Raw genomic sequence first — 27,514 nt, forward strand, 5'->3', positions numbered from 1 at the left:
TTTGATGTTATATATGATGACCATGAGTTTCTTAAAACATTACTGTTAAATCTTGAAAGCTTTCTTGTTCACAGCTTTAATTAACCTCCGATCAGCTTCCAGGCAACTCAGTAAAATGTCATCTTCCTTGAATGGCCTTGTTGAGGTTAGTTATTTACCATCAGCGTCACGCAATGTTAGACGAAACCATCTCGACTAGGTCTCCGTGTGTATTGTGTTATTCCCGGGACGTTGTCCAAATGACAGCTGGAAGTTATGAGTCCCAGCCTCAGAAGCTGAATAAATCCCCCTCCCACCTCAGCAGCTAATGGATGTTCCTTACACAGTGTGGCTGCAGGCAAAACATAGACACCTCTGCGTTCATCATGGCATGACAGAGTGCGAGCGAGAAATCTGGATCGGATGGGGTTTAAAGAGCGGCGAGGGACGCACACGAGCACATTGTGTAGAAACGCGATGTCGAGCGACTTTTAGCTCAACGTCTACGTTCAAACTCCACAGCGGGGAAACATCTGGCCTGAGTTTCCACCGCTGCAGCGGTTCAGAGGTTCACTCCTGTCATGGAACTGAAGGAACACAGAGAGAGAGCGAGGGAGATTCATATACAGCGTGTGGTGAGGGTATATGAATCATTTATTAAAGCTGTGTCACATATCAGTACACACACATACGCAGGCCGGAGTAATTTCTAGACCTCGATGCACAGCGGTGCTCAGTCTGTGATGCGTTGAGCGAGCAAAGGCACAAAAAATAAAAAAAATAAATGGACATAAAAGTAGTTTTATTGATGATGAAAAGACAGTTTGGAGTTAAAACGGTTCACTTCCTGTGTGTGTATGTGTGTGTGTGTGCAGGTATAGGGAGAATCAAACGTAACAGGAAATCATTCAAGTCTGCAGAGGCAGCTGCTTTAAGCATGAATATTTCTCATTTGAACGTGTGGACCACTGCTGTGATCATGATTTTCTTTGCTGCATCACAGGATTTAAAGTTTTACAGATGTCGTCAGATTAAACCATCGTGTTTACTTGTGTAACATTTGTCATCAAATAACTTTAGCTTCATATTTAAATTCATATATTTATTCATGTTCCCTTTACTAGATTTGTCATTTGTCAAGTTTTGCTCGTTGGCCCAACGCCATTAAACTAGAAGATTGACACCTGTCAATCACACTGTAGACACACCCTCAAGAAAACCCTGCATTGTTATCTTTATTTCTTCTGACGGCTGCCAAAGCACCCCTCAGGGGGGTGCCAGAGATCACATGGAGGGCACAGAACTTTGTCTAAATATATTTATGTATATAACATTTAGAAAATCCCAATCAAAAGCATCTGTACAACAAAATATCCCGTAAAAGTACCAAAGACTCACTGGTATTCAAAAATAAACCAAAACAGTATCTCAAGAGTTTCCTTGGTTTTGATTTTATAGCAGCACAGGACAGTTTTTTTCCATGTACACCTACAGTTGCTGTTTAATTTTGAATATAAATATAAATATAAATATTCATTTTATTCTGTTTGCCTGTGTGGATGGACAAGGGTTTTAACACAAACAAGAATGTTGGGCACCACTGGTCTATTTGAATGTTCCTTTCCACTATTATCTGTCCACAGGCCAGTTAAGAGATTACCAAGTTCCAAGCACTTCCGCATTGGCCTCAATCTCCAGAAGCAGAGCTCGATTTAATGAAACACAATTCACCTACTGAACCTGAGCGAACACCACTCCAGAGTCAAACTTTATTAGCATCTTCTAATCCGTTCAAACTGCAGGGCTTTTGATTGATCATAGGAAAATCAATTCCCCGGATAAACAACAACATCACATGTTTGAAAGACCACAAAAAAAAGAAGCCTTTTATTGGTTTGTTTTACAGGTCAACGATGCATTTTATGGATATCATATTTGGAGGGCATGCTAATTAAGCTGTAAAATTATTCTGGATTTGGCATCTCGAGGTCGACCGGTGGTGAGCGGTGTTTTTAATTGTTGTTTTTCCTCGTTTCCTTTATAAACTAGGGTTCATTAAACTATGCTTATACTTTGACTCGCAGATAAACAGATACTCTGTTCTCGGCTTCAGGCAAACAGACTGGGAATAGAGTCTGCGTGGCGATGACACACTGAGGTGGTCTCAGTGGGGTTTTCTCTGTTATGTTTTGAAGTTCTGAAGTTTTTTTTTAATTTAAAACAGGTCACACGAGTTCTCATTAAAATCTTCCTGCCATTAAAAGATTTTGGTTGAACATGCCGGCAAATGCAGCACTGACACCGCCACCACCAGAGGCAAGCTCTTGGCATTTATATTTTGATTTCTTACTTTTTTTCATCAGATCGATGACACGTAAAGACGATGGTTTCCCGTCACTCTCGACTTGCTGTGTTCTACACTACCATTTTTGAAGGAAAAGCACTTTTTGTCATGTATATTTATATTTGAATATAACATTAAATGAATCAGAAATACACTCTATACATTGCCAATGTGGTAAACGACTATTCTAGGTGCAATTTAATGGAATATAGACATAGGTGTATAGAGGCCCATTTCCAGTGTTCTAATGGTACATTGTGTTTGCTAATCGCATTAGAAGGCTATTGATGATTAGAAAACTGCGAAAACCCTTGTGCAATGATGTTAGCACAGCTGAAAACAGTTTTGCTGACCCCAAACTGGTGAACGGTAGGGTATATGCTGCTGGGTTAATTCACAACGCGGTACAGTGGTGAGAAAACCTGGCTGAATTCCCTCAATAACACCCAGTGTTTTGCAATCATGTCGACGTACTGTAGAGGGAAGGCCGGGGATGGCGCAGCTGGTTTCACAGCAGGCAGAGCAGTGGAGGAGTTTAATCAAACCAAGGTGAAAAACACTGGCTGTTTTGATTCTGCTGGGAATCGTTACTGTAGGGAATGTGACTAATGGTTATTGATGCTGGTCAATGCCTTTAAGGGAGGAAGTAAACAATCTCCAAGTCTGACAGAAGCTTATTCACTAAATCACAGCACAGACGTACAGTGCAGTGCATTAAGTAGGAGCGGGGGATCGACTCGTCTGCTCACATGTCAAGTTAGATGTGGGGTCTCTGTGGCTTTAACTGTGGCCAATGAAGTCCACGAGGGGCAAACATGAAATATATCTCACTGACCGTTAGTCAGATTTCCCTAAGACTGGATGTGGGTTGAGCGAGAACCGATGGTGTGCATCCTTTATTTTCACATTTTTTGGAGGAATTTTAATTTTCACTGATTTATCATGCTGCACCAGGCAGGCAGCGGCTCATCAGCAAAACATATCGGAATGACTTGAAATTTACCATCATAATAGTCGGCATTACGCTGAACAAGGATTCTTTGAAAATATTTGCAAACATTTTAATGAATAATTTTAATGAATTTTTGAAATTCAGGAAATGATCCATTTGCCCTGATGCACTTTGACAGTGATCTGACTTTCTTCAAAAAAACATTAAGCACATTTGCATTGTGTTTACCACATTAACAATATATAGAGTGTATTTCTGATTCTTTTAATAACAAACAGAAGGACATTTCTAAGTGACCCCAAACTTTTGAACGGTCGTGTATACAGAAAAATTGAGTTTGTGTGTGTGTGTGTGTGTGTGTGTGTGTGTGTGTGTGTGTGTGTGTGTGTGTGTGGGTGTGGGTGTGGGTGTGTGTGTGGGTGTGTGTGTGTACATGTTTTCCATCTGTTGGATGAATGTGTACAAGTAACATTGCTGTCAGACAGCCGATGCTTCAACTGTTATTCTTTTTTAGATTTAGTGTTGAAAGTGCTTGAATTTTGTACAAGACAGAAGTTACGTCAATATTTAGGTAAATGTCTCCCATGTTTGTTTCGACGCCATCCGCTGTTTCATGCATCCTGCATTGCTTGATGTACGTAGACGAGGCCTACGCAGAACAAACGTTGAGTCGTAAATTACTAGCGGGCGTTGTGGACACTGTCCACTGTCTCTCTCTCTCTCTCTCTCTCTCTCTCTCCGTGCAGAACAATGAGCTAGTAAAGTTAAAACAGGTGAGAGACGAAAAATGAAAAATTACGACATGATGTCTGGGAAATACAAATTCCAAGATCTCTGTCTCACCAAAGAAAAATGACAAAGACTGACTTTGACCAAGATCCCAAGGACAATCCCTTAAAGTGGACACCATACACGAAGCGCCTCTTACTAAGTTTCCCTTCCAGTTTAAGCTGTGTCAGCACATTTTGGTCCTTGAATTTGAGGGAATTGGTCCTGGAAATCCCTGGAATTTGATGTGGGAACCCTGAGTCGGGAACACCTTATCAATTTCTTGTTTTGTCCATGAAACAACAAACGGCAAAATGACAAACCGATGATCCAAAAAAAAGAATGAGTCACTGCAGTCCCACAGACGTCTGTTTTCTTTTGACACCTTATTTTCTTCAAAGTATTCATAAGAGCAACAGGATGCTGCAGCAGAGCAGATGTCTGACATGACGCTAAACTGGTGAAACTATTCAACATATAGCCTGCATTCAGGCAGTTATTGATTTGTTTTTACAAGGTTGCAACACGTTTTCCTCTCTCTTGTCGCGATTCACAGCAAAACAATGTGTTCAATAACGGATGTCGCCTTCAGTCCAGAAAAGCAGAACACTGATTGCTGTGTGCTGTACACGTATAAGTCTGTATTGATTGAATTGAATGGATTTTAGTGGAAACATTTTGCTTTTGGATTTGCTGAATTAAAAAGAAGACTATCTTTTTTCCTCACGCTGGTGAAAGTTTCATTTTTGATCAGCCGAAACCGTGCATCGTCATGTTTAGCTCCTACCTTATGTAAATACTCGTATGTGGGCGAAGTAATTACAGCTCGGGACTATAAAGCCTGTATGAGATGAAGAAGAGTGAAACAAAAAAAAAACCCCAGTGTGTTCTTAATCCACTGACTTCAGTAAGACAACAAAAACAGCTCAGCTGTCCTGACTCTAATCAAACACTAATCTGATTGTGATCTTTCCTGTGTCTCTTTTTATTACGGTCTACGTTCGTTCCATTAAAGCCGATGGAGATTCAGGATACTTAGTTAGTTAGTCTGTGTTTATGCCTGAGATGATTACACAAACGGTGTGTTCATGCCAAGAAGCAGAATGCTTTAACGGCCACATTTGTTTCATTGCGTGATGCAGTCTCAAGAAGATAAAGGCAGTTAAATTGTGTGGATTTAAAAATAACAAAAGTCCATTCACACAAAAAGCCACGAATGGAGGCGGGAAATAATCACGCTCACACATGTCGTTGTCAGTTTTAACGCGAGTGTGTTTTCCTCCTCTTTCTTGTTTCTTGGACTTGTCCGTCTTTGCCTCGTGGGCACACGCGGTTCACACCAGGATACTCTCCAGCTCACTTCTCTCTCTCGGAAAGTGATAAATTGTTGTGAGGCTGGTGGCGAGAGCGGGTGCCTCGTTACGTCGCCGACATCTGCTGAGCTTCTCCGTACACTTCCCTCCACCGCTGACCATCTGTCTTTCTCTGTGTGTGTGTTTGTGTAGGAGTTGTCTGTCTTCCCGGGACCCGTACTGCATTTGGCTGAAGTCGGGCAGCTGTGCCACAGTCTCACCTGGTTTCAAGTAAGTCAAACACACACACACACACACACACACACAAACTTAGTGCTTATTATGGGGTAGAGCTGATGAATGTCACCACAGCCATCATTACTGTCATCAGTACCGAATTAATGTTAATGGTGAAATTAATGAAAGCTGCCGTGTTCTTTTTTTGTGTGTGTTTAACGACGCTCATTCAGACTAATGGAAAACACAGTGTTGATGTGTCTTTATATGAGACATTCTGAGGGAGTTTTTTCTGTGCCTCTTATGACATGTGGAGATTTAATAGTTCAGTGTGCAGTGGCTATCCGGTTCGGATCCTGGTTTGTGTGATTTTATTCAGCAGGCTTTTATCTAGGGATGCACCGATTCCGAGTTTCTGGTTATTCATGGTGTTTGTCCTGCCGATACCCATTTTAGCTGATTCCGATTTCATTCTTTTTTCAAACCACTTTACAGCACACAGAGAAATGTATTAGGGTTCGAGCACGACTGTGCAAGAACCCTCTTGAAACTGTAAGGGTTATTATTCTTATTATTCTGGCAAATTAACCGTATTTTTGAGGCCTTTCCAATGCCGCAAAACTCAACAGATTTTTGCAACCGCATCAATCCTGGTGAAGATTTACGTATTTAAAAAGTTCGGTGAAAAAGCGTGGAAAATTGGAAGTGGGAGGGGCTAAAAACAGACACAAAAAAGTGCTAGTAGGTCATCTCCTGTCGGGTTTAACATACATGAATGAAACTTAGTACACGTTCATTAGGTTGGACCGCAAATAAAAGTCGATGACAAGTGTCCTGTGAATCCTACAGGAAGGCCCCCATTTTGGATTGAACGCGAAAACGAAGGCGTTTTTGGCGAATTTGCACCAATGCTACAAAAAAAAATTTTTCAGTCATCTATTGTCTGTTAAAAGAAATGGAACAGGTTAACAGTTCTATACATTCTACAATAATAACATAAGGTGCACACATCTTAAAAGTGCATGGAATATGGTTATGGAATAACCATTCTTTTCAACTTAGCAAGTGTTCTTCCATGAGCAGTGTATGGAAGCACACTTCGAAGCTCATTTTCTTTGACTGACCCTGAACTGAATCCTTGCTTAAGTATGTCTTGACTCACTGATGGAGGTGCACCCAGAAGAAGAAAAAAAATCACCTGAACTTTAATAAAGAGGCAGCAGCAAAGTTCAAACCAAGGTGATGTCGATGTCTCCTTCAGACTGAGGACTCCAATCATGAACCACCTAAGGATTGAAGTGTGCAGATTTGCTTTCTAATCAAACTCTCCAGCAGGAGGATTCAGACTTTAATTCTCCCCCAGAGAAGGTTGTACTAATTAGAGAGTTAAGCCTCGGCATTGTTTGGTCAGTCTGAAAGCACATTAGTGGACATGGCTATATTAAGACGTTATTAGTCCAGTAACTCACAGTCACAGTGGACGCATTCCTGTCTCAGTCAATAACGCCGAGCCCAACCAGGAGCAGAGGCAATCATTTCCATATCTGCTCTCACTTCTTGAGTAATTTGTCCACATCTGCTGTAGCCGCACGCCTCAATAGGCCACGTTGTCTTGATAATCGATAACTTATCTACAAGTGGACAAGTGGGCCGCCTCACCGTGATGAATCAGTGACTTGCAATTATTTTTATTTTTTTTTGGTGATTGAAATGTGTGTTTTTAAATCGGTTTGAGAAGTGTTTGGAGAGCACAAGTGCTCCTGTTTGACTGACAGCCGAGCTGGCAAGACTAAAACAGACGTGCTCTGGAAAACCCGGAGCAAACGCGTCAAAGCCTCAGTGATGGTTAAGAGTGGGAACAAATATAATAAATCTGTTCTAAACATTTGAAGGGGTTTTTTTTCCGCCATAACTCCAGAGTCTACTTTACTCAATCTAACCTGTAAACAGATGTTATCAGTGCAGTTTTCTCCACTGGAGGTTTGTTTGTTAGTTAGTTCAGAAAGCCCAAGTGGAAGGTAAGACGCGTCTGTACTTGTAGATAAGATGAGGCTAAACAGTGGTGCTGATAGTTCACCACGTGGGCTCAATTCTGGCTCATGGCCTGTTGTGCTGTGTGTTTGCCCCCCATTTTTCCTGATAAATCTGCCCTAGTTAAAGAAAAGAAAACCTAGAAACCTAGAGAAAACACGGACTAGAAGATCCAATCAAGACACAGGACCACACACTTAGCGTTTAATCATATTATGTCAGGGAGGCGATCCCAGAAAATGTTTAAAATAAAGAAAAGGGAAACCTAAAATAAGATTTTAAAAAACAGAATTGGTAACGTCCTTAAGCCGCTGTTGGCAAAGTCGTCTTCTGGTTAGCTTCTTGTCCGTTTCCACTAGCTAGCCTCACCTCGCCTCTGCACGGCACGGTTATTTTGCGTTTCCACTAGCTAGCCTTGTTGCCAAGTCTGGTATATTTACAGATGTTATTGTCTATATCACTGAACTTCCTTTTCCTGTAACACAACTTGTCTCTATCACTAGTGCAAACTTGATTTTGCGGTTTACTCAACAGTGATGCTAACAGCTAAAGCCTGCCCCTCGCTAGAGGATAATTGTCCAGATTCTGGTCCATTAGCATCTAGTGTATTTTAGCCGAGCAGCTAAAATACAACTGATATACAGTTTCAAGCACTCGTTACACACTTTATAGGATTTCTCCACAACTTCCCGCCTGCTTTCTCTGGTCGTCTCTTTCTCTGTCTCTGTCATAACATCAGAAGTGATGTTCGGCTGTGTGTGTGTGTGTCTGGCAAAATAAGAGAGATGGATGGGTGGATGGATGGACAGATGATGCATGAGTAGGGATAGGTGGATAGTAGAGGTAGAGGAGGAGTCCAGGTAGTAAAAGGTACTATTTTCTTGTCCTGAGCCTTCTGGCAGTGGAGGACTGAAAATCCCTATGAGGCTGATGTACAACCTGCTGCTAAAGTACGATTCTTTTATCTCTATGTACATTGGTTGTAAACACACACACACACACATGACTGGCTTCCCATAGATTACTTTTGATGGCTGTGCAGACCCAGCATTATTACATATCGTCTGCTCGGCCAGTCAGACACTTCCCTTCCTCTGCCCTCACATGGACAGAAGCTAATAGGATTTCTCCCTTCTTACAGATGCATGCGTCTGTGTGCATTCTCATTTCTGCCGCCGTGTCCATTTCGTTTTTTTTTCTTCTTGCCAGTTCCTCGGTTGGGCACAGTGACTTCCTGGAGTCGTGCCTTGCCAGACAAGCAGCTGTTTCCAGCAGCTGGTTTACTTATCTACGTGTAAAGACTGGACGCAGCTGGCTCATCTGGCAAAGCCCGTGGCAAAGATGAGACTCGGTGAAGCCACCGTGCCCGGCCAAGAAATAATCAGGCACATAATCCGCGTGTAAAATCACAATTTGAGGATGTTTAAAAAAAACAAAAAAAAACAAAAAAAATGTTTTGAAACACTTGGTTTTGTGGATTGCAGATGGATTAAATAGCCAGGAGACAGCATGTTGATTAATGAGATGTAGACGTGCTGGTCGGCAGATTCTGTGACCTCTGTAACAGAGCTGCATCCCACTGTTTCCATCCTTATCTTACAAACTTCAGGGTCTTTGTAAGGTGGTTTTGTACTTTGACAGCAGAGGGTTGTTTTTTAACTTTTTAATACTTTTAATACTTATATTTGGGACTCTGGAGGCCCTATGAGAAGGCAAAGTGTGAAAAAAGATGACTCAGTCATGTTTTTGTGGTCCGCCTCAGTCAAAGTACAGGAGATAAAACACTTCTGCACTCATTGCTACGTCACAATGAGACATTCCTGGAATTGTTGTCTCGAGCTCCGCTTTCCTTAAAAACGCGAGAGTGCAGGCAAGGGCAATAGTATCTGGAAGAGCGGAAGTAGGCGAAGTGTTCTATTCTTGGCTCTTCAGTGCAGCACAGAGTTCTACACAAACTTCCAGCCTCAGAGGATTTAGATTTTATATATGATGGCAACGTGCCGGCTAGAGTCGGCAAATGTTGGCTTCTCCAAATGCTAACTGCTGTTAGCTGACGCAGTTTCCTGTGTCTCATTTGCATTTAAAGAGACAGGCGCTCAAAAGAGAGCGTTTTGGCAGAGTGATTGAACTGCTGTGGTGCTTCATCCTTAAGGTATTTTGACCAAATCATGTCACAGACATGTTCATTAGGACACCGGGGAACTAGGTTCACTTGGAGAGATAGGGTATAATATGTCTACTTTTAGCTGTATCAGCAGAAGAAAGAATGATAACAATTACATTTATTAGTAAAGCGCCAAATCACAACTTTTTTTCTGGCTTTCGAGTCATTCATGAAGTCCTTGAAATATTTTTGACCAAAGGTTTTTGCATCCAAATGGATAATCTTATCTACGTCCTACTGACTTCCAACACTGTGTCGAGGGGGAAAAAAACAGGATAGTAAAAGAAGTTTCAAGAATTGGAAGTGTTGTTGCTTTCAAGTAAAGTAATAAGATGCTTAGGTTATTAAAATTGTGTGAGTAATAAAGTGAGAAAAGTTGGCCGGCGACTTGGAAAAGTTGCCTTTAATTTGGTCGTGACTGTAAGGATTGTGTGTTTTTTTTTTGATGATGATTTGAGTTAAGGGTGTAATTATGATTAGGGTTAGGTGCGTCGTGGTTTGAGGTTGGGAGTTAGTCACTGTCATTGGAAGCTGAGGGAGGAAGAGAGAGGAAGTCCTGATGTGGCTTCACACACTGGCAAGGAGCACCGCGCCGCTCGCCGAGGGTTTGATTTATGAGTCCTTGTTTAGCGCGTGGGACAGAGCTGCACTGGAAACCAATGGACCAGAACCTGGGAGAGATCAGACTTAACTATCAGGACTCTGCCAGAGAGAGAGAGAGAGAAAGAGGAGATGGAGAATAAAGCAGAAATGTGAACGGAAAAACAAGAAGGAGAAAGTGTGAGGAAGAGGGGTGGAAGTTTTTATTGGTTCCAAAGAAAGTGCAAAGTGTCAGAGAACATCTGTATTTCATTTTTTTTTCTCGCTTTTTTTATGTTCAAGAAAGGAAACGGAGTGCTCGTGCTGTGTGGCTCTAAAATAACATCAGACCTGACCTTAGCACACACACACACACACACACACACACACACACACACACACACACACACACACACACGTGTGTGTTTATATATATATATCACTGGAAGAAGCTGAGGGAAACGCTGGTGAACGTGGAGAAGGAGGGTGAAGCAGAAGAGATGAAGTGATGTGAATCAGGCAGCAGCAGAAGCAGCAGAAAGAGCCTGACCAGAGTTCAAGATGAAGCAGCTCAATAGTCATCACCCTACTGGGACCTTCTCCTCCCTCCTGTCTCTCTCCATCTCCTCTCACATCATTTCTTTTCACTATCGGCCCCTTTTTCTCTCTCTTTATTTCCTCCAGTCCCCTCTCATTCAGAGTTGGCATAAATTTTAATGACTGATTTGTGGCTGTTCACGAGGATATAGGAGCGAGAGGAGGAGGAGGAGGATGATGAAGGAGTTTTCTTTCCCCACTTTTCATCTCACACGTTGAAAGATTCCACGACTGCCGGCCTCGACTTCAAACCGTTTTTTTTTTTGGGGGGGGGGGTTTAATGTTTCTGTGTCATCCATAATGCATTTGACATAATCACGGTTGCCAAACGTGCGACGCCAAAAACAAAACGCGGCCAAGGACAGACGACGGATAAAGAAGCTGGAAGGAAAAACCAGGTCAGCTGTTGCAGAGCAGATTGAAACTTATTGGAGCATACGGCTGGTATTTTCTTATTGTTAACAAATTACACAAAACACTTGAAACAACACCCAGTTAATCCATCTCTTGATCCTCGGTAGCACGGCTGAGGCTCTCGGCTGCCGTCCCGCTGGTTCCCCGAGACGCAGATCATTTAAAGAAGGTCACCAGCATGTGGCTTTCATTTACTACGAATAATAGACAAAGTAGATTAAGTGGCACATTTGTCGCAGGACTATTTGGAGCTGCTTTTTAACACACAGTCCATGCTGTTGTGGTATTTATAGACGGGTATGTGACATTAGAGCCGTTTCCAAGGTTTAGTTTTGCAGTTACCCCAAAAAAATGGAGACGTACCATTCCACTTTTTCGTGGCCATCTGTTGGTGTACGTAGCACAGTGGTCTGCTACTGATGGGATTAAGCTAAAGACGCCGCAGTTCGTTGATTACAGAAGAATGGGAAATTAGTCTCTAAAGTAACGCTAAATGGCGCTAACGGAGCTAACTGGTAAACGGTGCCTAGACTCCTTTGCCGTGGCACGTAAACATGACATCACACACGAAACCCTGTTCTCTCCCCACTGTGGGATAAATAAAGCTATCTTATCTTATCTTATCTTATCTTTTTCGGTCAGTCGTCATGGAAACTTGTCAACGTTCGTGTTCTCCATTGTTGCCGTATATGTTTATGGAAACAATTTTATTTTTTGGGGGGGAATTTATAGGCGGGCTACACTGTCTTGCGGTGGTATGTGATATCACACTATTTACGTAACGGATGCAGCTATCGCACACACCCCTCATGGAAATCTACCCCAAATGATCAGGATCGATTAAAAATAGCTTGGTCACGACTCCCCGCCGCATTCCCTTTTTACGCCATTGACCAGGAGTCTGACCCAGAGTCAGAAGGCACTGTCTCAAGTGAAACACCTCCATAATGGATGTTCTCCTTCTTTTGCGGCTCAATGTACGCAACCGGAGCAGCAGGATCTGCTGTTGAAGAGATGAGATCCTTAAGTCACGATTCCAGGCTTTTTTTTCAGACATCTCTCTGAACCCGAGAATACAATAAAACCCAGCGTTCTCAGCAGCTCCAATCTGAATTTTTTTTCTGAATGGACTGTATCAGATCACAGTTTTTGGATTGACACATTTTTATTCCGATTGGGCTAGAAGAGAGAGAGAGTCTGTGTCCACACTTACTGACCCCAGCTTTGATATCTGTGATTCATATTCTACTCGTGATTATTTGTAAATAATTCCAATGAGGCCAACAGACGGTGAGTAACGAGGCACTAAACATTAAAAGAAGGTCAATAATGTAACTCATTCTCATTCCGCCGACAAGACACCGGACATCTGTAGTTGAGTCATGTCCTCGCGCAGTTCGTCATTTTTGTCCTGTGAGCTACTTATGAAACCAGTCATACCCTGTACCTGCACTGTGTCTTGTTTATGAACTCTTTCACATGCAGGTGTTAATTTGTTGTGCATATGCTGGAGTGAAGACATCTTTTTTTGTGGTTTGTTATTCGAGACTCAAGTCAATGCAGCGTTCAGAAAATGCTCTTCTTTTTCCCCTGTGATCTGTGAAATAAAAATCTACAACCTTGCCTTTTCGGGTGTTGGTCACACACTGGGAATATAAAACCTGCTGGAAGAGTGAGAACAATGACATTAATATTTAAAAATGATGACAACTTAGAATTCAGATCCCCGGGGTTTTGTTTTGTTATGTGTGTCAGTATAACATGGGACATGGCCCCCAGACAGATGTCGACATTTGACAGCCAGCGGTTTCTTCTGTTTGGACAGATTCTTATTCAGTTCAGCTTCTTTATTCAAACTCGTGAACACAACAGAAGGTCAGTTATGCCGTCTTGACGCTGACAAGTCTGACGTGCTTGTTCACGGGTGAAGATGACCCGTCTCTCGCTGCTAGTTAACTCGGCTTTGTTGACAAGCTCTCGGTTCACTCCAGTTCGTCGCGTAAAAAGTCTGTCGTGATTGGATTTGCTTATCGTCGCTTCGCTGCCAGCCACGTTTGACGTTCCCCGAGCCGAGTGATTTATGTGCACAGTTTGACACGAGAAGGCTGTTTTCATATTCATCCGCCCAAAAAAATATGGAACGTTTCTCTGTGCTGACCATAAATGTGAGTTTCACTCGTGGGTGTGCAAAATTTTTTTTTTTTATAAAAATAGTGACATAACTGGTGCGAGCCGCGAAGCACGGCGCGGTTCAGCGTGCAGCTTTCACAGGTGTGAGGTGGAAACTTGAGGCCTCCAGTGCACTTAACAACAGGGTAGGAAACACTGTGTGTCCAGCGGTGAAACCTTTGAAACAAAACCATTTACATATTCATTTATTCGCCAGCTTTTAAATAAGGCGGAGGTAGCAAATGTACGACCGCGGCCTGGCTGCTGCTTCTGCCTCCTTTGTGCCATTAAAACCCACTTCACTCCTTTTGTATTGTCGATTTTCAGAGGAGCTCGCGTCAGGCTCAAAGTCCACGTTTGTGTAGCACTTTTACCTGGTTTTTGACGAGCTGACAAGAATAATGTGTCTCTCAGCCAGTGCTGTGGAAGCTCTTCCCCCCCCATTAAATGTTGTAATAAAAATGTCAACAATATCAATGTCGGAGTTAAAGATGAATAATTCTATAATAAATTGATCTAAAAGAGAACAAAACCCCTAAGCATTTAAAGGTGCTATGTGTGAGAAGTGAGTGATCGAGCTGAAACAATTGCTCTAGTTTGATAATCAATTAATCGGTTTGGAACTTTTTTCATGATTAAAACAAGATTCCTGATTGTTTTAGCTTCTTAAAGGTTAAAGTTTCTTTGCTCCACATAACAACGAAATCATGAAAAACTGAATCATTTTGGTTTGTGGACAAAACAAGACATTCTAGAACATCGTCATTTCCGGGCTTGACAAACACTGATCAATATTTTTTAATGTTTTTCTGACATCTTATGGACCGGACGATTAATCGATTATGAGAATAATCGTTAGTTGCAGTCGTTTCTCCTCGAGATGGGAAAACAAAACTTTGAGCCTCAGTCAAGGTTAGCTTGTTTTCTCTGTCCTTCACTTCAGTGTCCAATTAAAGCATGTTTTTGGACGATGGGAGGAAACCGGAGAACATGGCTCCAGGACGCAACCTAGCAACCACGTCTCTGTTGTAATCATTTTAAAAGCTAAAGGTCACTGTACTTTTTTTTACAACTTTTATTGCCTTTTATGACCTGAAGTGGACGTGAGACTCAATAATCAACTGTTTTTTTTTTCTCAGAAATTCACTGACTACAGCCACAATAGAAGTATAAACTTTTCTTTCCTCCCACTGCGACTGCTTTATGCATCCATATGGATTTTTCCAAGATATACCATACCTATAGCAAGCTGTAGCTGCAGGGTTATGTGTTAGCAGGTGGGATTTATTGAAGGTTGAAAGTTCTTCCTTCGGGGGGGTAGCTGTTGATAATAAAAGGGTAAAAAAGTAAACCCGAACCGCGGCTTTAAATAAGTCGGAAAATATGAACTTAAGGAAACAAACACTTTTCCTTTTTGATTTATATCATACCGTTTACGGTCTTTCATCATAAATTCTCTCCCACACTCCTGCAGAGTATCAGCCAGGCCGTCTTTGATTTGATCATAATTTTCCCGACCCCTGACCAGTCTCAGGAAATAGAGGAAGTGACTTAGAAATCCTGTCGGTGGAGTTGCCACCTTAATGCTTTAATGCACAAATATAGGAATGATAAATTACATTTTCGGCAAACAGGAATGGCAATGAAAACAAGACAACGTTAAGATGTCAAACATTCATAAAACCCTAATGAAAAAATGTTTTGAAAAGAGGTTAAAAATTCACCAAATTCATTCCCTGGGTCTGATTTATATCCATCGATAGTTTATGTTCCCGGCCTGGTCGCACTCAGTCAGCTGCTTTGATCCAGGGGAAAAACTGCAGTCACAGGCCTTTTATTGCACGGATTATAGCGTTATAAAGCAGGTCTATACCACTATTTTATGTCCCATACAAGTGGTCATGATGTCACCTATAAGAATCTTAAAGTCTTCTGGAATTTGGCACCTGTGAGTTCAGAGGCATCAGCTGCTGCAACCATACAATACTGGTGTCCACCACATGGTGTGTAATCGAGTATTCTACCAATTATTCTTCGATTAATCGAGGACGCAAAACGCTTAATTAACCTGATTAAATAGGTCAACAAACACGTCTTTCACAAACCTATCACTGACACTATTGCTTTAGAAGCAGTGTGAAGATTTCTAAAACAAATGCTGAATATAACCATTAAACCTGTGTGAGACGGTGTAGGAGTGAAGTGACGGTGCCTGTTAACATCTGAGCAACACTGCTCTGTACCAGTTGTTGTCGGTGACTCGAGCTCTGACTCTTAAAAGGATTAATTTTTTTGTTATTCCTTCCACTTCGGTTCAGTGTTGACGATTTGTTGTTGCTCTCAGGAGCTGAAAAGTTTACTTATGTTGTCGCCTGCGACTCTGAAGAAAGTAAATCTAAAAATGTGTTTGCAGCGTTATGTATTTTCTCGTGTTTGTGTGAGGTTTGTTGGCTAATTATAGCGAGGTGCTGGAAGTCTTGTGTTTGCATACACTGTAATGCTGGGTTGTGTTCAGGTTATATAAGGAACTAATTGGTTTGTTGTAGAGTAGGCGTGCGTGCCTGTACAAAGTGTTTCTGCGTGGATACCGGATCATTACACTTGTGCGGTGCAGGAGCCCATGTGTGTTTTATCTGGTTCACTTCAACGAGTGGGAGGGTTGTTGGCGTAGATGCAAAAAGCTCCCGCTCGGCTCCAGCAGCTCCCGCACTCTCCGCCGTGCGCGAGCACGCCGCCACGGATGCGTCTCGATGAGCCTTTGATTTGTGATTGACTCGGAGGTGAATGACGAGAACGGGGAACCGATTGTATGTTCGTTATCAGCAGAGGAGCAGAATGATCGGTAATTGTCAGATTGAGGTTTCTCGAGAGCTTCAAAAGGAGGCAAAACGAGAGGATTTAACAGGAAGTTCAACTTGCAAATGTTAAAATAATGGATTTATTTGACAGGATTGACCTTTTTGTTTTTGCTCAAATGTGCCTCTATTGTCAAGGTCGTTTAGATTGAGTCATAAAACCTCCACCAAGGAAGGAGGTGATGTTTTCATCTGCATGGGTTTCTCTTTAAGTTTGTCCACCCGTTAGCAACTTCCTGTCTACAGTTTTATGATGAATCAATTTTTTTGGTAACACTTTAGATTAGGGAACACAAATTCACCATGAACTAGGTGCTTACTTACATATATAAGTCACATACTAGCCCTTTATTAGTAATCATTTAGCACACTTATTCCAAATAACCTTATTCTACCTCTATTACGACATAAATTAAGATGTTTCCTACTAATAATTCAAGATTCAAGATTCAAGATTCAAGATGCTTTATTTATCCCGAGGGAAATTATTGTGCAACAATTGGGAGGTAAAAGTGGAGATGTACAAGAGTTAAAAGATACATAAAATAAAATAAAATAAAACAAAAATAAATGTAAAATAAACAAATAAGACAAATTCAACAAAGTGCCAAACAGAAGGAAAAAGACATACAACAGTAACTTACAACAGTAACTTAAATGCAACAATGCAAACAAAGGGCTAGTATGCTACGTATATGCATTTTAGTAAGCACCTAGTTGATGGTGAATATGTGTTCCCTATTCCCAAGTGTTCACCAAAGTATGTCCCTATTCAAATTTGGTAAGAATCTACCCTCTGATGCTGTCACAAAAATCATGCAATAAATCCCTATTTCTTATAATGGACAAACAATTTGGTCGCATTTTAAATTCAAAATATAGATTTGGTAACATATTGTCGTCCTTCCTCGCACAACATGATAATCGACACACGGGCGCAAATATCGGTATTTTAATTGACAAATTGACAAAGTGCTTTAAAGTCAATAGTCCCTGCTAGTTTCAGTCACTCACTGGGCGTCGCTACTTCACGTCTCTTCTTGGCGGCTCTGCTCAAATGTGTGAGGGGAAACTTGGGTTGAGTTTACAGCGGGATAACGGTGGAGATGCACTGCTATGCTAAGAGATGCATTCAACCACGCTCAATACATGGACTTTATGCACGTTATTCTCCGTTTTGGGAATAAATAGAGAAAATCCTGCACAATTTAACTTTTCACGGACACAGATATCGTGATGCATCGCTGTATGATTGTCCTGCAATGACAGAATTGTTGTATCCTGATATTATCAGTATCGTTGACCATGTATCGGTAAAGTTCTATGCACATCCTGGATTCAGTGGCTCAGAATGTAAAAAAGTCCATGTGCCTGTATGTAAAACACAGAGTGACAGAGTGTTGAAGCCTTGGCTTGGTCTGCGCTCTCTGGGTGTGCTCTTGTTTTATGACGTTCAATCATCGTTTTGTCATTTTTTTTGCATGACTTGGTGAGGAGAAAAGTGCATCCCACAAACATGTCCTTGTCTCCTCCTTAAGGCCCTTGATAACCTGGAAATTTAGAGGAGGGTCGGATGTCAGAATCAGCACAGAGAATTATATGTATACTCGCATGCAACGATCATACAGCGAGGCCTTTATTTCAGAGGTGCAATCTTAGAAATAATAGTGCTATGTAGAACCATATAAGGTTATTTGGCTTGTCCTCATAGGAGAACCCTTGTTGGTTCCAGGGAGAACCTATTATAAACCCTTGGTAACCCTGTTACCAAGAACCCTTTAAAACCCTTTATTCAGGAAAGAGGTTTTAAAGGGTTCTCTGGATCAAAATGTGTTACCAAGAACACTTGAAAAACAAATGGTTCCAGGTAGAACCTCAGCCCTTGTAGAAGAACACTTTTGGAACACTTATTTCTAAGAGTGTGTACCAGCAGCAGTCGAAGAGTAGTGTGAAATAGAGCTGTAATCGCCCAACAAGACGATTCAGAACATTTAGGACAAATGAGTCAGCGGAAGTCCAAGCTGAGGAATCAGGTTGTGTGGGAAAGTAAATACCTTCACAAGGAAATGACAACATTAAAGGCAAAAACACAACCGCTGAAGAGCAACATCTTCTCCAGGTTTGGCTCTTCAGAGATGAAGACAAATTCAATTTCTCTCCTCATCAACAACAACAATTTTTAGGGAAAACTCAATAAGAAACTTTGTAAGAAATGGACTGATGCAAATTCATTGATGGCTCTCTTTGTCTTCATTACTCTGCGTGTGTGTTCTTCTTCCAGAGGCGGATTTGAACAGGATGTGGAGAACGGCTACCAGCAGTATCCTGATACCTGCCACGGTGAGATGGAGATATTTATTCATTTTTCAGTGATTTACATAAGCAATAAACAAAGAGGGAGAGCGGAGCTGTCGAGCAGCATCAGATCCTGATGACAGAGCAACAACGGGCACATGATTGCGGAACTAACAAATTATAACGGAGAGTTATGATGTATTTATTTCCAGCGAGTTCACGTTGGAGAAGTTTGAAGAGCTTGTGCCGCCCCCGTTTGAAATCCCTGCTGGAATATTGATCTCATTCTTTCTATGTTAATTTAGCTTTTGCTCATAGAAGTGTGTTTTTTTTTGTTTTTTTCGTTGTTATTGTTGTTGTTTTTTAAGGTCTTTCGTGGGTGTTTGGGTTGTGTTAAGTAATGCAAACGGAGGACAGCACATTAAAAATGAAGGAACTTTAACTTGCACTCATGTCTGTTCTCTTATCTTCTCCTCTCCAGACGTCCTGGCGACCACTCGCAAGCAAAACACGGCGCTCGATTCAGCGTATGGTCAGTGAACGTGTCTTTTGTCTTTTCATTGAACTGCCCCTCCTGAGTACTGACGAAAATGAAGAAATTAGGCACTTTTTGTTTGTTTTGCTGGGTATCTTTTGGTCATATTACCCGTTCTCTGCCACCACTTTACGGCAACAACGTAGAAGGACATGCCCAGAGTGTATATGTACGGCATGTTTGGTGAGTTTGTCCTCGGTTCATTCCCCCATCTCTGAGGGGAATCTTTTTATCCGTTTTCTGTCTCATCCTGCGGACAAACAAACAAACAAGCAAAACCGAGCGACGTGGAAATATAACCTTCTTGGTAATGTGACTGGTCAGATAATAGTACGATTAATTATTCAAGCTGACGGGACGGGACATTTTTGGCATTGCTGATGATCAATAATCACATCATAACCTTAAAGCATTGTGTAAATCAAGTGAGCCTCCTCTAGACTCTGTTCACAGACAGATTTTTACTAGGCCAAAAAAATGTGCAACTCGTGTCCTGGTATTTAGTCGAGCGCAGAGGAGTTTTTGGAGTGTATATAAAGAGGTATTTTAGTTTGGTTTTTTCAAAGGCAAACCTTGTATAAAACTTTAAAATGTATTGTAGACGCATAGTTCCACATCAATGTAAAAACATAATTGTAATAATTATGATGTCATCAGTGGGAGACAGCTGCTCTGATGATTCCAAACACAAAAGGAGAACATTGTCACTTTGTGGACGCTCTTTTATTGTTATAATAATATAATATAATTATATTATAATTATAATAATATAATATAATTATATTATTATACACACACATGTGTGTATATATGTATGTATATATCAATACAGTATGATAAGTAGGAGCATAACGTCCACTGCTGTTGAGAGGAGTGAGGGGGGCGGGGCTAAAAGTGGGCAGATCTATAAGCAAGTGGTGGGTATTCACGTTCACGTTCAAATCACGCGAGAGTCAGCGGAATAAAGAGATTAAAAGCAGACGAGTCAAGTTTAGAGTTTGGTCACAGATATGCAAATGTAAAAGAAAGAGACGGGGGCGTGGCTACAAGAAGAGGCACTTGTAGCTCCGCCCACTTAAAGTGTAAAGTTCTACCTGAAGTGGGCGATGTAGAGCGTACAGCAAGGAGTACAGCTAACACATAATTTCCACGTCATACACCATCATCTTCACATCACTTTACTCTACTCACCTCATTTCGCACTTAAATAAATAAAAAACAACTGAATGAACCTGAAAAAAAATATTTATTGAAGTTTTGGACCACTATTTGTTTTTCTTGTTCTACAAATGAGTTTACGGCCAAGTCCGACTGTTCTTTTCAGTGTTACTCTGTCACATTTATTCACTGACATGTCTTCAGAGTAACTCTCTCCGCTCTTTATGCCTAACTGCTAACCGGGGAGGTTACAGAATCTCTCATTGAGGCAGCTGAATGGCCGGTCACCTCTCGGCCATTCCGACAGCCCCAAACATTGAAGCCATTGTCTGAAGCATCGCTCCTTTGATGGACTGGGAGCTTTGCCGGCAAGGCTGCCTAATGCCCTGTATCAAGAAGGATCATCATCCCTGTCACGTCCCATTACTCCCCCGCCGGCCACACCGCGCTGCCCCTGGCACGGCTGGAATAGAAATAGAAATGCTGCCAGGCAGGCTTGCCCTCGGATAAGATTGAGGAGTCGGTGTTGGCTTTCTAACGGGGCGACATTCCAAGCCGCTCATTTTTTTTGTCAGATCGTTGACGTCCAGCCTTGTTTGCCTTTTTTCCCTCTTAACAACTCAAAAAAAAAAAAAGAAAGAAGAAACACCCACTGAAACTTTCTCGAGGACTTTTTGAGACTTGCTCAAAGAATGATCTCTGTGTCGCTGAACAAATAAGGACACAAGGGAGTTAAAGGCAGCGTCTGATCCAAAGCAGTGATTAGCATCAGCGGCGAGTCCATCACGCTGGAAGATGTCGGCCATTACGGCTCCACACAGCACCATCCTTCATCTATTTCAGTGTCTTTTCTCTGAACAGAGGCCACTTTGTTTGCCATTGGCTTCGGCTGGAACACACACACACACACACACACACAGTGCCTCAGTGGTTTGTTCAGCCTCCCCGCTAGATCAGAATTACCACTCAGTCGGTAGCGGGACTTGATGAGCAACCCTACTGCTTCATCCTTAGGGGGGTTCTCACCACCCGCATGCTTCACTGAACTATTTCAAGAATTTAACACACACTCGGATTTGGTCTCTGTTGTTGTTTTTAGTGTCTTTTTTTTTGTAAAAAAAAAAAAAAAAGCTGATTCACACAAAAATGTTTTTAAGTCACTGCACTGACGATCAATTATCAGCTTTCCTAGACAATAGCGCGCCATATGCTGAACAAAGCTGTTCTCTCGTTCTTCGCCGGCTCTGAAAGCTCACCAAAGCTTTTCCACTTCTCTGTTACCCAAATAATCGCGGCCAGCCAGCTCCCGTGAAGGTAATCAAAAGTTCCTCTGTCGGGATACTGTGCTTTATTTTTGTACTTCATCAAGAAATAAAAGATGCAACGCGTATAACAGCACGCTGGTGATAGATTGAAGTAATGCTGACGTCCTGGAGCTACTGTCTGAGGCGCCAGGACCAAACACTCCCCTGGTGTATACTTTTAATTTGCCCAGCGCAGATGGTGAACTGACGGGGTTTACTCATTCACAGTGAACCTTGTCTACTGGCTCACAGTCAGCGAGAGGGGAAAAAAGCCCCCCTTTTTGTCCCCAAGTGCTAACATTAGGGTTAGCTTATTAGCGCGTGGGCCCAAGCCAATAGCAGCATGAGGCTGCACCGGACCTCAAGGACAACAGAGGGCTAATAATGCGATCAAGATATGGAGTGATATGTTTGATAGTACAAGGCCTTTGGCAACTAATGCCCCAGTGGGATTTTTCTCTTTTTTTGGGCTTTGAAATGGTTCCAAATGTCCGCTGCTCTGCCTCGACACAACTGAGGCTTCTGTGAAACAGCTGAGCTCAGAAGACGGGGCGACGTGGAAACACATGGCTGAGCCTCTTATTACACCACCTCTATCTGTTTACACACATCTGTGAAAACACTTAGGAGGAGTTTTAATGGTGGGGGTGTCACAGTTAGAGAAGAAGACTCTGAGTCAAGGTTATTAGAGTTTTTAAATTTTACATTAGCTTCTATTTAGTTTTTAAGTTTGCTTTTTTTTATGTCAGTTTAGTTTGAGTTCATTCAACAAATGATTTAGTAGTTTCAGTTCACTTTTTATGTAGTTTTAGTTGTAGTTTTTCAGGTATTAATAGAAGGCCTTGACTTGTAGACGCTGAAAAGAATGTGTGATAAATCAAATATGGATTATCAAATCCTTTAACCTTAACCTTTAACATCTGCAGGTAAATATTTTCCAGAATTAATTCAATCTGAATCTACAATTCAGTTTAGTTTTTATTTTATTTTTTTTTAAATTGTGGTTTTTATTTTTATTTCAGTTAACTAAATTATTTTTTCACTGCTAGTTTTAGTTTTAGACTTACTTTCCGTTAACTACCCTTATTTGGACTGAGAGCTGACGTTCTGCAGCTGCCATTTTTTACAAGATTTAGAAGAAGAAGAACAGATTTAAGTCAAATTAGTTTAGCTTGTATAGCTTAGATTGACAATTTAGATTACAATTTCCCTTGGTTTGGGTTTTATGATATGTACTTTTTTGTGACATCCTCTGTCACTATCGTATGCAAAATTAATATTACTGACAATGCCAAACTGTCCAATAATGAGTCCTTGGTGATGAAACATCCTCAACATCATGATAGCTAGATAGTTGAATTAGCGCACATAAGCAGCAGTTTCATATTATTAAAGTACCTGAACCCTTTCAAATGTCTAAAAAATAAAGAATTTATGCCAAAAACTAGGACATCTGGGAGGATGAATGTGGGTGAAGTACACTGTAATGCTGTGTTCCAGAGCCCATCCAAACAAATGGGATGTGGGACATATCCTACCTGAATTGTACTAGCTCCTACTTCAAAGCGTTCCAGCAATTGAAGTTGAATGTTAGAAAACAGTGACGATCGCGGCGCTTTAGATTTATGTTTGAAGAGGCATTTTAACTGTCAGCAATTCACTTTACTCACATACACAAGCAAGCCGTATATGTGAAAGCGATACATATAACGTCATGAGTATACTTTTACCGTAGCCCTACATATCTTCATGCTAATGGATAACAACCGACATATTTCACATAACATGAAAAACAAGTTGTGATAAAATCGCTGTGTTTAAAACAACTCTACACGCAGAAAAGTTTATAGCCTATTCATGTGACTTCATGGGCGCCACCATTATTCTCCGACGTCATTTTGGTGAAGTCGGGGTAGGTCGATCAGCCCCGACTTCGCGAGTAGGAGGTCCCACTTCGATAGGTATTCCAGTGCACTTTTTCTAGTTGGAGGTAGGATAAGTCCCACGTCCAACTGGTTTGGATGGGCTCTGGAACGCAGCATAAGCACTTGAAGTTTGTTGTGTGTGCGTGTGTGTAAATGAAATGATGAATGGATCCAGCGTCTGCTCTGTGTGTCCATCACGTTGCTCACTGTCATCACTGGTGTTTAACAGGTGCTGGTTTTCCTTTCCACTCAGGACTCACCCTCATTTTTGTGCAGTTGATTGTCTCGGGGCTGATTCACATTTCACTAATCACTCACTCTGTTGCCCCCCCCCCCCTTCCTCCTTCCTCCTCCTCCTCCCCCTCCGTTACAACCGCAGGGAAGACCACACCCACAAGCACCAGCACAACCTATCATGGGGCGGCGTTCCCAAAGGAGGCAGGTGACCCTGAAAGAGGTACAGGTCCTGATGGCCCTCCCCCAGGGGGGGAACAAGGGTCACCTGACTCGGAGCCAATCAGTGTGGAGATGGAGGGTAAGGGGGAGGGATGTGTGTCCTCTTTGGGGGGCGGGGTTTGCACTGCTGGGCCCCTGTGCACATCTAACCCAGACTGACCACTAACAGAAATGATGTTTCACTCTGGTAAAACCTTTGCAAGCGCACGCATGCCTGTAACTGTACACTGTGCTCCCTCATCTCACCTGTGTTTCCATAGCATCAGCTCTACTGTTCCATGTTTTCCCTCATGCCGATGAGTAGTCGATGAGCGAATGAGTCATGACCAGCAAACGTCTCCATGGAACTAGATTTTCAACACAACGCATTTCACGAAGCAAAGAAGAATATAGATTTAATCATTCAAAAATGTGATTTAATTGTTTGAAAATACATTTGTTCTTTGCGCCGTGGGCGGGCCTCAAGTAGCTGTCTGCTGGTTGGCTGCTGAGTTTTGGAGCGACAGCTCAACGGACCAGAAGTTGTCACAAGCTCAGAGTCTCAGATCTACGAGATTAAAAATTTCAAATATACGAGAAAATACAGTCCAATTTATGAGATTAAGGCTGAATCCCAATTCCACCCCTTACCCCCCTACCCTTTGTTTTTGGGCGTTCATGTGAGGGGTATGGGCTGTCTCGTTTCTCATTTGGGTTAAGGGTTAGTGTTAGCCTAGGGCTACGTAGCCCTTGAAATGAAGCTTCCAAAGGACCGCACTTGAAAAGGAGGGTTTTGAGGAATTTCCAAGCATCCCCCGCGTCACCTGTCAACGAAGTTTGAAAGCCGGCCAGAAAATCTTTTTGGAAGTGATGGCTCAAGCCAAGGACTCGCACAAATGTATTTTCAGCATATTAATTACGACAGTCATGTCTATGATACTATTGTGGTCTTGCTCAATTGTTAACGTTTTTTCTGAATCACTAGTCAAGTTTGTTTTGAATTACTAGCTAGTCGTAGCCGATGCTAATATCCAGGGGTTTCTTTCGGAAGTGGTTAGCTAACTGCTATCGCTATTTGTTTAGATAAGATATCCGATAACCCTTGACATGACACGTTAAGGTTTTAAGTGAAATTAGCGCGCAGTGAATTTGTTACTATTACTACTCCTTGGTTGATTATACCGAGCTTTGCTCTGATATTGCTTTCCGACTCGATTGTTGATGTAGCAGTCTGCGAGCATTAAGTGAGGATGACGTGACGGTAATGGAGGGGTGTCTCATTTCTTAGGGGAACATTCTTACCCCTAGCACCCTCAACTCTGTATTGAGGGCCAAGGGGAACTCCAATAAAGGGGAAGGAATTGGGATTCAGCCATAAAGTGTCAAATATACATGAAAATAAAGTCGCAGATTACCGAGATTAAAAGTACATTTCCATTTTCTTAAATATATCAACTCTCTCCCGTTCTTTGAACCGTGCGCAAAGAACAAATGTATTTTCAAAAAATAAAATAATGTATTTTTGAATGATGAAATCATTTTTGCTTCTGAAAAAGTGTTTGAAAATATTGACACAAATTCCACGCTGTCGACGGTCGGCCATGAACCTGTTGCGACGGATGGCTATGCTACGCTAAGCTAATATGAGCGAATGTTCTTCCAGGGTGAAATATCACGTTCATTAGCTCACTAACACTTAACTCCCTAGTTCGCTTAGAAATAAGCGGCAAGCGCTGATAAGTGATTTTCTTTTTCTTTTTCCTTTAATCCATACACCTCAGTAGTTCCCAGCTGTACATGACGGGACGCATCGTTTCCTGAGCGCCTTTTTTAACGGATTCTGCCAACTTAAAGCCTTGTGTGATTAAATGACAGGACGCTGCGTGAATCGAGCAGAAAACTGCCGCACACATTCAGGGACAGACACTGTTAAGTTAGTGGCTTGAAGAATATCGAAGGCAGGGTCACATTATCCTGCCCTTCTCCCCTTCTATTCAGCCATACGTCTCCATGTGCCGCCAATTTGAAAGATTTAATGACTTAAAGCAGATACTGCACCAGCTCTAATTAACTCCTCAAATCAACCTGAGTTTAAACGGCGCTGAACTCCCACGTGAACTCTCCTCATCTTTTATTTAGTTTGTCAACACTAGCAAACGATATTCCCTCAATGTTTTCCCACACAGCTCAAAAAATTCAAGAGCACGAACCAAGTAATGTCTATAATCCTCTCGGACATGCTGTAAATTTACATTTTCATCACACAACAACACAGAGGGCGCTGACGCAGGCTTTCAAAGTTTTCATCATGTCTCACTCCCCCTTTTGCTAAATATTTCCAACATTAAAATGTAAAACATTTCTCAATTTTAGCCACGTCAAAGAATTATCCACAAAAACGTGGGAAACAAGAGTTCAGGTAACGCACAGAGAGCGGCGTCTCGTCACAGAGATGACAGGCGATGACAGGAAATGTTTGATTCCTCCTCGTTAAACCTGTGACCAATCGATAAATGAGCACTGTGTCAAAGATTCAGAGAGCTAAATGTACAAGTGCAACCTGTGACGTCCACTCTGTTCGATCAATATCATCTCTGCAGTTTTTCCCCTTCATAAAAATAACCATATGAAAGACGAATGTCGACCATTTATAGACGACATCCTGCCACTCACACAACTGTTAAAGGCTTAATCAGTCAATATAATCAATATTAGTGCTGGGCACGTTAACGGTGGTTAACGGCATCAACTCCAACGCACATGACACGTTTCCATGGTGACTGACCGGAAAAAGACTTGCGTGATGTCGATGAGTTTGAGTTTATTTTATTTAAAGCAGGGTAAAATACATATTAATGAACATACACATGTAAATATGCAAGATTATAGCCAAACGGCTAATTTCCATCTTTAGTCCCTTTGGCAGGTTGATGTCAACAACATAGGGTAGTAAAGTCATTAAAACAACAGTAGCAACAAATAGAATAGTTAGCCTTCATGGCTAGTATGAGTAGGAGGAATAATTACAAAGAGAGAAAACACAATAGGACAGCGGTCTGTTTATTAAATGAAAAGAGCAGCGCTACAAATAACCAGCGTACCTGTGTACTGCATTTGTGTGCCTCTGTTTTTAAAGTTCAGCGTTACTTTAGAGACTCATTTTAACAATCGGGAGTCACATAAACATGACGTCAGGCGTGTCTTTTTCCGGTCAGTCGTCATGGAAACACGTCATGCGTTTACACCGTTAATATGTCCAGCATTATCAAATATTATTATTAAACCTTAGTAACTAATAACCTGTAGTTATATTGAGCAAAAAGGTCTGTAGATAATTAAAAATATATATATCATTTTATTGAGAGCTCCAGCTGAAGTATCCAGATTTCTTGTATAATCCACTGTTATTCAAATGTTAAACACAAATTATATTGTCAGACTTCACAAGGCGGATTTGTGACATTTTTAGTTGCCTCAGAAC

At 41.6% G+C, this 27,514-nt stretch overlaps 1 protein-coding gene across 1 annotated transcript in view; it reads left to right on the forward strand.

Moving 5' to 3' along the window:
* Window positions 1-27,514, forward strand: part of sema6cb (semaphorin 6Cb) — a 191,920-nt gene that overhangs the window by 145,069 nt on the left and 19,337 nt on the right. The window contains exons 17-20 of the mRNA XM_083895548.1: window positions 5,549-5,626; window positions 18,663-18,721; window positions 19,158-19,208; window positions 23,978-24,133. Coding sequence (XP_083751674.1) covers window positions 5,549-5,626; window positions 18,663-18,721; window positions 19,158-19,208; window positions 23,978-24,133 — 344 coding nt within the window. The remainder of the gene's footprint in view (window positions 1-5,548; window positions 5,627-18,662; window positions 18,722-19,157; window positions 19,209-23,977; window positions 24,134-27,514) is intronic.

This window comes from Microchirus variegatus (assembly GCF_963457635.1).
Source record: "Microchirus variegatus genome assembly, chromosome: 1".
Lineage (NCBI taxonomy): Eukaryota > Metazoa > Chordata > Actinopteri > Pleuronectiformes > Soleidae > Microchirus > Microchirus variegatus.